A 14,979-nucleotide genomic window follows, 5' to 3' on the forward strand; every position below is an offset into this window, starting at 1 on the left:
ATACTGCAAATGACATGCATAATTCATCCTTTGCAAGACTCCTCTATAAAATGTTATTGCTTCCTCCAGGCACAGGCAATCTTCAGGAGGCTGCTGCTCTGAAACGCAGTGTTTTGCATTAGGACCTTTCAGCACCAGCACACAATCCAGCGGCGGAAAAGACCAGAATCACGGATGACCTATGGTGACCCCCATGGGGTTTTCAAGGCAAGAGATGTTCAGAGGTGGTTTGCCATCGCCTGCCCACATCACGGACCTGGTATCCCTTGGGCATCTCCCGTCCAAATCCTAGCTGGGTCTGACCCTTGCTTAGCTTCGGAGATGGGACAGGATTGGGCTACACCATCATTAAAAAATTGGTAACATACGTTCTGAAGGTACATGAGAAGAATGCGTTTGTTCTGCTAGTTTGGTGTAGTGGTTAGGAGTGTGGACTTCTAATCTGGCATGCTGGGTTCGATTCCGCGTTCCCCCACATGCAGCCAGCTGGGTGACCTTGGGTTCACCACAGCACTGATAAAGCTGTTCTGACTGAGCAGTGATATCAGGGCTCCCTCAGCCTCACCCACCTCACAGGGTGTCTGTTGTGGGGAGAAGAAAGGGAAGGTGATTGTAAGCCACTTTGAGTCTCCTTTGGGTAGAGAAAAGCAGCATATAAGAACCAACTCTTCTTCTTCTTCAGTAATATCAGGGCTCTCTCAGCCTCACCCACCTCACAGGGTGTCTGTTGTGGGGAGAGGAAAGGGAAGGCTTATGTAAGCTGCTTCGAGTCTCCTTTGGGTAGAGAAAAGCAGCATATAAGAACCAACTCTTCTTCTTCTTCTTCTAAACCTAAGCTGGTCTGATCCTGTCTATTCTTTGGGCCTGGCACAGATAAGCTGCTCTGAGTGCCAGCATTGTGTGGCCGTACTGTTTCTGGCTGAGATGAAAGCCATCAAAAGCTGACAGGGTGATCAATGTTGCTACGATGAATGTTGCTTTAGCTTACGTAGGTAGCTTTCAGGAAAGACGAGTGTCTGGGAAGAGAAACAGAAGGGCTAAAGACGATAGTTATTTTTTTGCCAATAGATATTCATGTATTAGATCTATTTGTTGACATAAATCTCCCTGCCCTGAATGGCCCTTGCTAGCCCGGTCTCATCAGATCTTGGTACCTAAGCAGGGTCCAGCCATGGTTAGTATTTGGATGGGAGACCACCAAGGAATTCCAGGGTTGCTATGCAGGGGTAGGCCATGGCAAACGACCTCTGACCATCTCTCGTCTTGAAAACCCTATGGCAGGGGTGACTGAATGGTGGCTCTCCAGATGTCCGTGGACAGCAGTTACCCTGAGCCCCTACTTATGGTGATTGTAGTTCATGGACATCTGGAGAGTCACCGTTTGGTCACCCGTCCTCTATGGGGTCACCCTAAGTCAGCTATAACCCAATGATAACTTTACATGCACAGAAACATGCAAGCTGAGTGGGGGAATCCGGGAGCCCCGGACTCATTCCATCTTTATTTTGTGAGGGCTTAGTCTGGCTAATTTTCTCCTCTGTTTCGCATGGAGATAATTGAAAGGAGTGTGGTGGTGGTGGGGGGGGGGGAGAGTTTGCACTAGGAAAATGAAGCAGCAAAAGAGTTATGCTGTGCCAGGAGGACCATCCAGATCCTACTTCCCGTCCCCCTCCCCTGCCACCTTGGAAAATCTTCTTTCAAGCACCCTTCTCCTTTCATTGGCAATGGCAAGATGCCAGCTGTGGAAGTCCTGGAGGCCAGGGGAGTGGAAGAGGGAGGCAGCTTCCAGAAGTCAATGAGTTATGGCTGTGTTAAACACAACCATAAAAGCCCAAATGATATATATATATATATATGCATTCAAGGTCCTCTGTTGAACAACCTTGACGTATATCTCCCTAATGCACAGCTAAATTTAGACTCAAGAGTAGTTACGATTCTCCTTCTGAAACTACTTAGCTAATGATTTTTTCCCAGGTTGGCTGGCCACAAAGAGCAGAGATGCAATTTCATAATAAGCTGCACGATGCCACTCCATGCCCTTGTTCGAGACACCTCTGCCGTGTTTCCTGCTGGCAATAAACCAGGGGAGAAGAAGCGCCATGCAACAGGAGGAAGGCTTCATATGTTGTTCAGGGAAGGGTTGGAGCGGAATAGAATCCACCCCACTAGAAGAGCCAGTGAGGTGTAGCGGCTAAAGTGTCCGGGTGATCCAGGTTTGAATACCCATTCTGCCCTTGGAAGCTTTCTGGGTGCCCTTCAGATGGTTACGCACATTCAGCCACTACGACCTCACAAGATGGTTGTGAAAATAAAATGGAGGTGAAAAAACATAAGCTGCTGTGAGCTGCTGGTTAAGAGCTGGGTTTGATTCCCCCACTACTCCACATGCAGCCAGCTGGGTGACCTTGGGCTAGTCACAGTCCTGTTAGATCTGTTCTCACAGAGCAGTTCTGTCAGAGCTCTCTCAGCCCCACCTACTTCACAGGGTGTCTGTTGTGGGGAGGGGAAGGGAAGGCGATTGTAAGCCCTTTTGAGACTCCTTTGGGTTGTGAAAAGCAGAGTATAGAAACCAACTCTTCTTCTTGGGAAGAAAGGAAAGCAGAGCAGGAATTAAAACTGAGCTCTCGCCAGCTTTTAAGGAGGAAAAATGTTGCTAAAGTTCATAACAGTTTGATTAGGCAGATCACTTATTTATTACACCCTGCCTTTCCTGCCATTTTAGTCTCTTTTTTTGTGAGGGAAAAGAGGGGGAAGGGGAAAAGATATAAGGCCATAATACGAGTAAGATTCAAATCCAGTCAGTCTGAGTCTCTCTTTTTTTTAAAAGTATGACTCCTAAAAATGTAAGATGTCAAACAAATGGATCACTTGCAGAGGGCTGGACTGTGGTTCTGCTGAGTGAACCCGTGGCCATAAAACCAAGGGAATAATGGTTTTATCAGGGCATAATGTGAGCTTGGTGTTGAGAATCAGCATGGTGTAGTGCAGGGGTAGTCAGCCTGTGGTCCTCCAGATGTCCATGGACTACAATTCCCATGAGCCCCTCCCAGCACTCTGGCAGGGGCTCATGGGAATTGTAGTCCATGGACATCTGGAGGACCACAGGTTGACTACCCCTGGTGTAATGGTTATGAGCAACAGCCTCTAAGCTGGTGAGCTGGGTTTGATGACCTCCTCCTCCTCCACATGCAGCCAGCTGGGTGACCTCTCAGAGCTCTCTCAGCCCCACCTAACAGGATGCCTTTAGTGGAGAGAGGAAGGGTAGGCAAGTCACTTTGAGACTCCCTTGGGTAGTGATAAGTGAGATCCTCCCCCAAAAGCCCCAGCTCTTCTTCATCTTCTATTTTGTATGCACCATAGCACCAAATATAAGAGAGGGGCTTCCCCCCCTCAACTTTACGAAATCCTTTAAAATGTGTGGAGGAGCAAGCTGTGTATAAATGGAAAGCGCTTCGTTTTATTCCACTGTTTCACTCCTTATTCTCTGACAGCAGATTTAGCATATATACAGGGAATAAATGAGCAGCGTGGGTCACTTCAAGTCATCAGACAAAAAACATTATCCCTGCGTTTCCTGAACAATTTGGAAAACGCCGGTGCACAACCGCTTCTTTAATAATTCCTCTCGAGTCGCACAAAGCCTCATTCTGTCACCTACGATATATATTTTACTGAAGGCTCTGCATCCTTGGCCTGTCACAATCTGCGTTCTTCACTTTCTTCTCTCACCCATGGCTTTATGTGTGCAGAGCTGAATAAATACTCGGGAAGCCCTTAGAAGGTTGTTCTTCCTAGACCAATGGACAGGAGCAGCGGTTTATAAAAATATAATTTGGTGATACAATAGGACTCTCTGGGGACTGACGGCATAGTCCTTATGGCTAGGATGATGTGTAGGCCACAAGACACATCATGTACATTCATGCCAAATTCACGGTGTCTTGTTTCAGTCTGTTGGTTCTTATATACCATGTTATGTAAGTAAAAAAAAGAGGCATTCAAAGTAATTAAAGAAAGGAATCTTGGTCAAACAATATATTATAGTTAAACTATCCGTTCTACTTACTATTTCTGGTAAGGCCTTGGAGGAGGAGCTGTTCTCATGGCTTAAGTGCCACTCAGCGCTTAACACCCACTCAGGGCAGCTGTTCCGCTCCTGAGTGCCTCCTCTTCCAACCGGCTTGCCTGTCTGTCCAGCGGCCAGCCAATCACTTTCCATCTCCCCACCCCTGGACACCCCCTCCTCCTTCCACTTCCCCCTGAGGCTTGGAGGCTGCAGATCCCTGCTATGTGAGAGCTGCCCCTGCTGGTGAGTTCCCTAACAGCTGCCTGCAGCCTTTCCAGGTCCTGGGGGGAGGGGGAGGCTGTCTGCAGAGTTCTTTCACCATCACCCCCAATCTAGCGCTCATTGTATTCCTGAATGCAACAGGCTTGGCCTCTAGTGATATATAAAAACTAGCATTGCTGTTGTGAGCCAACCACCTGCCTCTTCCTCTGAGGATGAGATGAGGGAGCAATCAGGAGCTGCACCAGTAGAACGCCCATCTGAGCAGCTGGATTTGGAGCCAGAACCATCAGAAGATGCCTCAGGGGGCTGCATGTTCCATATTGAAGATGAAAGGAGAAATTGACAGCTCAAGGGAGGCAAAGGAGAGCTAGATTGTTTGCACAGCATTGTTCAGCCTTGGCATATGACACAGAGGGGTTTTTTAATTTAAAATTGTAATATATAATCAGATACAAATTTCAAAAGTACATTTTAAAAGATATCCGATACCGAAAACACTGCATACTTACTTATATGCTTAGATACATAGTTAATGTAGGACCAAAAACTTGGTGAATGATACCACCTAGGTTTCAGTGATACCATCTAAGTTTCAGCCATGAGTCACTTAATTAGGCTGATATAATGGAGATGTAGATGTGAGTCAATTTGTGGGAGCAACCTTTCGCTTACACTGCTCCGTCTGCCAATCTTTTGGGAAAAAGAGTCTTGCTTGTGCTTTGGTTTTGACTCCTTGTGGACCCTCAAAATGGTTGAATCCTGCAGACACAAAAGCAACATCTTCCAGGCTCTTTTGAAGCACCATCTCCTCCATTGTGGAATAAGCAAGTGGGCATCAGAAAACACATTGGTGGGCCCATGGCATTCACAGTTATCGTTTTGAGGTCCACTAGTATAAGAGCCCGCCTATAGCATATACGAGTGCCCAACTAAATTGGGCATATCCTCATATCACAAAGAAGTTAATTAGGAAAAAAGACTTTCAGTAGGTTGAGAAGCTTAAAAAAAATTAAGCTGGCCTATAGAAATTTGCCAGACTTTACAGATGTGGTCATTTAATCACAGGATGTCCAAGAAATGTTCCATTCCTCCAGAAAGTTCTGTCTTACGTACTCGATAATTCAGAAGTGGACGATAGAAGGGTGGATGAAGAGTCTAGTCTATTGTCAGCTAGACCGAGCAACCATTTACATCCTTTGCTTTGTTTTCCTGAGTTGCCAAGAAAACAACTTTTTGTTGTGTTGACAGCCAAAGCTAGCTTTCTCTGTTACATCCTTCTCTTCATAACTGTGGCTAACTCCATTTGTTACATTACTGCCCGGGGGAAAGCAGGGCATCAGACCAGAATCAGCAGAAGAATATGTTTTGAAGTTGCTAGGCAACTATACTTTGTTTCCTTTCTCTTTTCAACCTCTCTTTTTTTATAACGGCAACCTGGCATTCCTATGAATATGCAGCAGCTGCCCAAGGAAAGGGTGTCAGAGCTCAAAAATGCAAAGCAGAAAGATATAGGTGGAACCTGGTTGAGGTAAAAGTTATCAAAGAGTAATGATCAATCATTAATCTGTTTCCAGAAAACCTTCCAGATCAATCTTTGTTTCCATTAAATCTGCTGTAAGGTTGCGGCTGAGTGATGGTGGCACCATAGCAAATGCTGGCAGGGGCTCATGGGAATTGTAGTCGATGCACATCTGGAGGACCACAGGTTGACTACCCCTGATCTAGGGCCTGAAACTCATCCCTTGGCTGGCCAGACGTATCAAGAGCTAACAATGCTGTGATCAGTACTATGGACAGCTCCCAACGGACCATCGATATACAATACATGTTATAATGCATGCCAATTAAATTCACTAGTCGGTTATACTAATAAATGATTTTGGATATACTTTACCCCCTCCTTTCTCTACGGCATTTTCTTTTCATTAAAAAGTTTTGCTTTGATTGGAGACAGGAACCCTCTGTTCCCCCACCCCGGCAATCCTAATTGTTAGATGTGTGTTTCCATTTGCCAAAACAGAAGCATACGGCAATGGGTGAGCATGCCTAAGCCACCCGTTTCAGGGTAAGATGCCGGCTTCACTTTTATCCTCCAGAAAAGAATCTTGTGAATGTTCTTAATGCATGGAAGATAAAAAGAACCGGTACACCGGCGAGGGCGTTCAAAGTACAGCTAGGTTGTTTTCTTCCCTTTTTCTCTTTTGATTACTAAATAAGTGTAGCTGTCAATTCAGTCTGCTTTGAACATCCAGCTATCTAGAACCTTGCTTCAGCAGAGAAAGTTGTCCAAATATTTATCTTGCACTATAAGCTCTGACGCTCTTTGAACATAAAGGAGTGCTGCATTTTCCCCCACAGTGTATACCAGCAATATATATATTTCGGTTTTCACTATTTCTGGTTTGCAAAACAAGGGATTGTTCTTCCTAGGCAACAGGCTCCTTTTCTTCAGGATGTACCTGAAGACGATGGAGTGGAGTAAGAAAAAATAACTTAGTGGTAAAATGGATATATAGGTATGTCAGGACTCACCTTCTTGACCAAATTTTTGGGGGGGGCAGTCATGAGATCCGGAAAAGGAAATATACCCATTCTCCTGGATAATCTTCTGCCACAATGCTGATTCTGAAGTCAGAATGGGTCTTCTACCAATTTCTGACCAATTTGAAAGCAGTAGGAACCCATGAGAACCAAAGTTCAAAAACCCTGGGGCAATGTTTGACATCACTGCAATTCAAGTAAGTGTCAGTTCTAAGATGTGGGTAGTTCAAAGGTTCACTATTGTTGGTTTTTAAGGAAATGCTCAGATATTGTAGAAATGGAGTGCAATTGGATGGGCAAAGAGGCTGATAGACTGGCAGGCAGAACAAAGATCACTTATCTGCAAGTAAATTTACATGGAGCTACCCCCATCTGAGATCACATCTTCTGTTTTTAACAGGAACAGGTCTGAACAGTGAGAAAAGATGAAGTAGATTTGGAATTTTTTGCTGCAATGACAGACAGCAGGTTGACAGGTTTTTAAAATGTGGTTCTTCGCAGCATGTCTTGCTGTCATGCATCTGCTTTACCAGTGGACTGTGCTCTTTTTACTGGCTAATTGGTCCTGAATTAAAGCCCAGGTTCAGATTGGGACAGGAGAGAGAAAGCTTGCAACTGAGTCTACAGCAGTGATCCTTAATGGCTCAGGAAACGCCTCCTGTCTCAGGCAAGCCCCGTGGCCAATAGAGCTTGTGGCTGGCAGGTGGTTTCCACCTTGAAATAGCTCCCATGAAAGAACAGGTAAACTGAGTCTTCCTGAGGTGCAGGCATAATGCTATGGATGGAAGTAAATGTGGGTCTTTTAAATGATGGTAATAGTCCTGCCTTGGGTAGGTCAGGCTACCATGATATTGTCAGATTTCAGCTGCTAAGCAAGATCAGGCCTGTTTAGTATTTGGATGGGAAGTCTAGGGTCACTATGAAAAGGCAGACAATGGCAAGCCACTTCAGAATGTCTTTTGCCTTCGAAACCCTTCCATACCTCCATAAATCATCTGCAACCTGACAGCACTTTCCCACTGCAAAGTGCAAAAGCAGCCATGGATCAAGTAGAACTGGGCTAGAGAAAAGGCTGGGGGAATCTGACCTAGGCTCTTGCATTATCACAAAATATCGAACTGCCGTGCATATTCCACTTGGGAAACTTCTCTGCTCTCGGCTTCCATTCTTCCTAATATATTGTGTGTGAAGCAAGTCTAGCCTGGCACAAGAGAGTCTCTATCCTTCTCCTGTAGAATCTGTGGGAATGAGGGAGGCTGCCTATCTACCTAGTTTCCAGTCTGTGCTTGGAACAGGAGGTGATACCTCTGTGCAACCTGGCAGGTGGGCAGGATGCTCCAGTTGGCAAATGCCCAAAGTTTCTCAGTTGCATCTCAGTGGCACCTGGGATCCAACAGGGAAATCTCTGCCCAGGAGGCACCTGCTGATACAGGACATTTCTCTGTTGGACCAGAGGCAGAAAAATGACACCTGGGCAGAGGTGGGCAGTGCACTGACCACTGTCACCCCACAATTACATGGTCCATAATGGAGCCAGATGTAATTACAAGGTAGCCCACTGCCTGTCTCACTGGATAGACATTCCACACATGCTCTCATGCAATCAGAGACGAACATGCATGCATGTGTGAATGCACTAAAATTAAAAACAGAAAGGAGGGAGAGAGGCTCCTCTGAAAGTCACACGGTTTCCTCCTCCCCCCCCCCCCCCACTGCTTTGATTCATCTTTAGGCCGCGCTATTTGTGGTTGCCCAAGGGCTCCATGTTGCTATGCATTTTTTCTCACCACCTCCACTGCCGACATCTTTGACAGAACAAATTTACACCATCACAAGAGAGGACGGAATGGCCCGCAAACACAGCTTCACTGTTCACCACCTTGAGGCAGAAGTAAGGATGTGAAAGGCCATTTCTGGCAACTGAGGTGAAGACCCAGAACTCGAGGAGATGAGGCCAACGAACACGCCCGGCTTCTGATTTCTCAGCCTTGCTCTCTTTCCACACCCTAAGAAGGCTCAAAAGCAAGTCACGGTGGAGAAGCTATCAAGTGCAATTGCATTGCAGCCCTCACTTTTCACCCTCTCCGAGGGAAAATAAGATGCAGCCAAATGCCAAAGGACATACCAATGTACTCCAATACTCACAGTGGCAAGCAAGCATGTGTAAAGCTACAAACGGTGATTGTAAGAAGGGCAGGAGAAGGGTACACCTTAACTTTGTAAGTCTTAGCAGTTCTACTCAGTGTATTCAATGGGGCTTACTCTCAGGAAAATGCATAGTAAATAAACAGGTTTATATATTAGAGGTTTAAAAAAAATCCTGCGCTTTTTATATTCCTTCTGAAGCAGAAAGTTGGACAATACCCCCCAACAAACGCTCCTGTAAAAACACCTTTAATACATACTACTAAAGTGTGGCTGTTGCGTTCCTTCTGAATCGTATTTATCCTCTCTTCTCTCCTTCCCAAAGATCTGAACTAGTCTTTCCGTCTGGAGTTTATTCTCTTTAAACATTAAAAATGACTGGAAAGTACCAGAAAAGTTTTCCAAGCAAAAAAAATCTTGATTAAGAGTCCCATCTGCAGAGTCTTTGGACTGAAAAATACGAGTGTCTCTACTAGGGTTGCCAACCTCCAGGTAGTGGATGGATGGAGAGCTCCCAGGATTTCAGGTGAAGTCCAGAGTGGAGATCGGTTCCCCGGGAGGGGAAACATGGCTCCTTTGGAAGGTGGTAGTTGTGAGTTCCTGCATTGTGCAGGAGGGTTGGACTAGATGACCCTGGAGGGCCCTTCCAACTCTATGATTTTATGACTCTGTGGCCTCATACCCCACTGAAGTCTCTCCTTTCCCCCAAACCCTGCCCTCCCCAGGGGTCACTCCCCAAATCTCCAGGATCTTCCCATTCTGGATCTAGAAACTCTTGACTAGGGGTCTAGGGCTGAGTCTGAACCAGGGGTGTGGCCAAAGGGGGGCTTCTCCAGACGTCCTGCGGGTCTCATGGTCATTGTAGTCCCTGGAAGTCCGGAGAACCCCCCCCCCCTTGCTCTGAACCACAACGGCCCTCGCACGAACTTGACACGGAAAGCGGACGCGCGCGCGCCAAGACTACATCCCCCAGAATGCCGCGGCGGTGGGCTCCTCCCCTCCGGCCCCGCCCTAGCGCGCTGGCCCCGCCCTCCCCTCGCCCCGAGAGAAGCCGGAGCGCCGCGACGCGTGGCGGGCTACAAGTGCTTCTTTCGGGGACTTTGGCGGACCGGCGCCGGATTGGCCGCGCCCGCCCTGCCCAGGGCTCCGCGCCGATGGGGAAAGGTAGGCGGCGGTAGGGCGAGCAGGACGCTGCAGGCGCCGGCAGAGCGCGCTTCGGGGAGGGACAAGGGATGGAGGAGACTCCCGCGGCGGCGGTGGCTGAGATCGGCGCCGGGAAGACTGGCCAAGGCTAAGGTGCCATAGAAAAAAGCCCCCAAATTCTGGGTGGCCCCCCCTCACCCCCCAAAAAAATCTTTTAAAGTAATAGGGTTTCTTGGAGACTGGACTGGGAGTTTTTAGGCTTCCCCTTTCCCCATCGCCCCCAATGCTGTTTCTAGCTGAGATGAATTGCGCCCTGGGGGGGGACAGAAAAATACATTTTAAGAAATCCCTCCAAGTTCTGGCCAAGCCACAGAAAGGAGAAGGAATCTGTGTCCTAAGCATGGAAGTGTTGGGAATGTTCTTAATGCTTCCGTGGTATGATTGTTTTTGTGTTGGTTGTCAGCTGTCCGGGGGAAGGACGAGGTACAAATGAAGAATCGCCATTCTTAGAAGAATAATTGCCCTTCGAAATAAGAAGAGGTGTGCATGTGTGCGTGCTTGTTCCTCCTGGCTTTGCAGGGAGCGTTTTTTAATCAAATCCCCCGATCTGCTTTTCCTCTTCCCTGGATTATCCGCTTTCCACGAGAGGCTCGAGAGCCCGGCTTAGTGGGCGACAAGGGATTTGCCTCCTCCTTCCTAATTAGAGGGGGGCTTGGCGCTCGGGGGTCTGTCCTTTGGGGGCTCTGCTTTGCGCTTTCAGATTTCGGCTCTCTTGGGTCTCAATCTTCCCTAGGCTGGAGGGGAGGGGGGGTCTGCCTTCCTGGGCTATCCGAGGGGTCCTTTCCATAACTGGATCTTGGTGTCAAAGGTTGCTTAGAGAGCCTCGTGGCTTTGAGACGGCCGGGCAGGAGGATTTCAGCTTTTAAGTGCTTGTTTAAAACAATCGCATTTGTTGTCTGTCTCTCCCCCCCCCCTCCAATCACAGGAACACCAACACCCACACATAATACACACACACACACACACACACAAGCCCACGCACCCAGGAGAAAAATCCAAGTCATCTTTCTGCTGCACTTCTCTTTGTCTAATAACGGAGGATGATGATGAAGCTCTCCCCCCCCCTTTCTTATTTTGCATTTGCAGATTGGCCAAGAGTCGATGTCAGAGGGAATTTGCTTAATTGGCTAACGGCTGACAGAATCCCGGCGAAACGGTGGCCGGAGTGCAGAACAGGCCCTTCGCGGGCCACGCGATTAGTCAGCGATGGCAGGATTTGGTGACGGCCGGACTCCCCAATGGTAGCACCCGGGGTGTTCGGATCGTGCCCCGATGGCTCTCCTGGAACTCCTGCACCTCGGCAAAGGGGGTGACCAGTCGGATCGGTGCCATGACGGGGACGGCCACTTGCATGCTCTCCCGTGCCAGAGGCAGGCCGAGGAAGGCGAGGAGAGGGCGAGGGCCTTCGCCATGGCGGCCGAGTGCTCGATGGGGTGTGGCAAAGCCGCGGGAAAGATGGCAGCAGCTGAGGCCGGGCGGGGCCCTGTTTCCTCCACTTCCCCCTCACCCCTGTTCCGGGAACACACCTCCACTGCCAACGACACCATTGCCTACCCGAGCCCCTCCAGAGAGGGACAGGAAGCAGCCCGAAAGAGAGCCTGCTGCTGTGAATCGGAGACCTCCTTCGCTCGGGTGGATGAAAACGTCAACCATCTAGAGCCGGAGAGAAGCCTCGTAGGCAAGAGTCCGGACCAGGATCTCCTCCCGTGCCCGGATCCCTGTGGAGAGGCGCCCCCGGAATGGCCCTACGATCCCCCTTCACTGGTTTCCGAGGAAGAGGACGACGCCGGCTCGGTAGCTGCTGGAGGGAAGTCTGTAGACTACGGCTTCATCAGCGCCATCTTGTTTCTGGTCAGCGGGATTCTGTTGGTGATTATTTCCTACGTGGTTCCCCGAGATGTGACGGTGGACCCCGGCACGGTGGCGGCCAGGGAGATGGAGCGGCTGGAGAAGGAGAGCGCCGAGATCGGGGCGCACCTGGATCGGTGCGTGATCGCCGGTCTCTGTCTTTTGACCTTGGGCGGCGTGGTGTTGTCCAGCTTGCTCATGATGTCCATGTGGAAAGGAGAGCTCTACCAGAGGAGCAGGCTCGCCTCCTCCAGGGAATCGGCCAAGCTGTACGGTTCTTTCAACTTCCGAATGAAATCCTCCACCAACGACAACATGGAGTTATCGCTGGTCGAGGAGGACTCTCTCGCCGTGGATAGTTAGGCTGCCCGGGATGCTAAGGCAAGGCGGAAAGAGGGAAGGGAGTTTCCGCAAGCAAAACAGATGACGCTTCAAATAGCTCACAGCGCCAGGTCAAAACCGTTTGCGGCCACACCTGGAATGGAAGAGTGGCACTCTGTAGGCACGGGTTCTTGGGTGAAACAGTGGCAGGGGTAAATCGACCCACTCTCTACCTGGAGTTCAGATTGACAGAGAAGGGCGGAAACCTTAAACTTTGCCGGGAAGTCGATTCCATGGACATCGGAGAGGCTCAGGGCTGCTTTTCTTTGGGCACAGCTGTTACTCCACGATCACATTCGGGGTGTGAGACTGGTCTTTGTGGATGGGCCCTTGGAGAGAGCAAGAGTGAGAGAGAACATGAGAGAGCAGACTTCCGTGCAGTGTTTCACATGCGGTCGTTTTCCGCTCGGTTGGCTCCCCCCTGAAGATGCGCGGCACCAAGTAGATCTCTGAAGGGGCAGAGATTTCCGAGTGATGTCTGCGCTTACACGAACAAGGCCTTGACGAGCAACGTCACCTCCCGTGCCTTCTCCTGGGCTCGTGCGGACAAGGCAGCGCGCACTCGATGCCGCATCCTTCCGGCGCCACCCCTGGCAGCCAGCTATGGCAAAGCATGGCTTTCGAAGTGATACAAAACTGCTGTCTTTGGTGTCCCATCGCTGATGACTCCCTCACAGACACTGGTGATAAATATTCAGGTGTGAAGCCGTGCCCCTGCTTCTAAGTCCATGCGCTTTGGATTCCAGTGCGCCATTGGGTTTTCGCATTGGAAATGGAAATATATGACAATGGGAGCATTTAGGAGATTCGTGGGCAGCTGTCCCTCTGGTGGAAAATACCAGGAAGCCTTTGGGAGCAGTGGAGGTCCCAGCGCCCTCAGCCAGCTGGACTGCCAACATTCATTTTTGTTACAGACATAACCAAAGTTTGTGAGTAATACCGGGTTTTGCAGGTTTTCTTGTGATGTGCTAAAATATTCCCCGTGGCTTTCTTTTTTGCCTCGCTCGTTTCTCCCTCTTGCTCCCCTTTCCACCCACTCTTCATGTCAAGCATTAAAACTGCTGCACTAGACACTACCAACCCCTGCGCAGGGTGAGTAACCGCCAAGGTGGCACATCTGCAAAGGGGCACCAATGATCGGTCCTCAAGGCTGCTGTTTGGTATTTGCAGGGATGGTTCTGTTGGAGCCGGAGAGTTTACAGCTCAGGTGGCTGCATGTGCAGGAGCGGGGAATCAAACACGGCTCTCCAGATTGGAAGCCACAGCTCCTAACCACTACACCATGTAGGTTTCACCGTCAAAAGAGCGGCTGGCCCAGGGTGTCAGTGCTCTTTTCTCTGCCTCCTAAACCAAGAGGCCATTGTGGTGCTTCATCCAGAAGAAGAAGAGTTGGTTCTTATATGCCGCTTTTCTCTCCCCAAAGGAGTCTCAAAGCGGCTTACATTCGCCTTCCCATTCCTCTCTCCACAACAGACACCCTGTGAGGTGGGTGAGGCTGAGAGAGCCCTGATTTCACTACTCAGTCAGAACAGTTTTATCAGTGCTGTGACTAGCCCAAGGTCACCCAGCTGGCTGCAAGTGGGGGAGTGCAGAATCAAACCCAGCTCGCCAAGTCCACACTCCTAACCACTCCACCAAGCTGGCTCATCAACCAGCCTGACCGTGGCCCCTGAAGGGCCATCCCCCTTGTCCTCCCTCCTCCTTAGCAGCCACACTGATGCAGGAGAACCTCTTGGTTGATGCCCAGGGCAGGTTAGCGTTTGTCTGCTCTCCACATGATGCTTTCCCGTGTTACTGTTGTTTGGTGGCTTGTCAACCTTTGTTGGACAAGAAAACTGCCAATCCTGCATCGGAGAATAGGGTATATGTCATGCAGGCTCTCTTCCTTGTATTGTGTTGTACCCACTCTGGAAGAGCTACTCCTGGGATAGGACACTTGCCCATGGCTTGCTAAAATTTGGGGGGCCACCCACTCTATTGAGAACCCTGTTCCTGGAATGAACTCCAGGTAACTCTTGCCTTGCTCCCCAATGGGTATTTTCCTTTCCTCCATTTTTATCTGCACAACAACCCTGCACGGTAGATGAGGCTGAGTGCGTGAGCCCACCATGAGGTCCTCCAGTAAGCTTCCATGGGATAGAGGGGCTTTGAACCTCAATTTCCCAGATCTGAGTCCAACTCTGTAACCGCCACACCACCCTGGCTATTGGCTTTTAATACCGTTCACCAGTTCTTGGCCACAATCAACTGTTATAGGAACCACCAACACACTGGATTCTGGGCAGCTGGGGGAGCACACATTTTCTGCGAGTGCCACTCAGCTATGGTCCTGTCTTCTGGTGCACTCTTGGTCTGCCTTTTTCGCAAGGCTGCCAGGGTGCTTTTCTCCTCTCCCCCCTCTCCGTACAACAATCCTGTGAAGCGGAGAGACAGGGACTGGCCCAGGACCGCCCAGCAACCTTGCGGCTCAGTGGAGATTTGAACCCGCTTCTTGCAGATCTAACATTCTAACCGCCATACAAATGTGTGTCATTTACAACCTGCACATGAAAAGGAGGCCTCTCCTTGGA

At 49.4% G+C, this 14,979-nt stretch overlaps 1 protein-coding gene across 2 annotated transcripts; it reads left to right on the forward strand.

Moving 5' to 3' along the window:
- Positions 1-9,987: 9,987 nt before the first annotated feature.
- On the forward strand, positions 9,988-13,483 carry TMEM74 (transmembrane protein 74). 2 transcript variants are annotated; one of them, XM_077351651.1, is made up of 2 exons: positions 9,988-10,141; positions 11,267-13,483. In XM_077351651.1, exon 2 carries the CDS (start codon positions 11,453-11,455, stop codon positions 12,389-12,391), a length of 939 nt encoding a protein of 312 aa, XP_077207766.1. In that variant the 5' UTR covers positions 9,988-10,141; positions 11,267-11,452; the 3' UTR covers positions 12,392-13,483. The 2 variants fall into 2 exon arrangements, with proteins under 2 accessions (XP_077207766.1, XP_077207767.1); XM_077351652.1 differs by lacking the exon at positions 9,988-10,141 and adding an exon at positions 10,147-10,273.
- Positions 13,484-14,979: the final 1,496 nt, after the last annotated feature.

The sequence above is a fragment of the Paroedura picta genome, chromosome 9 (assembly GCF_049243985.1).
Source record: "Paroedura picta isolate Pp20150507F chromosome 9, Ppicta_v3.0, whole genome shotgun sequence".
Classification (NCBI taxonomy): Eukaryota; Metazoa; Chordata; class Lepidosauria; order Squamata; family Gekkonidae; genus Paroedura; species Paroedura picta.

Excerpts from the sequence above, each read along its gene's own strand:
- TMEM74 (XM_077351651.1), top strand. The coding sequence starts at position 11,453 with ATGGCTCTCCTGGAACTCCTGCACCTCGGCAAAGGGGGTGACCAGTCG.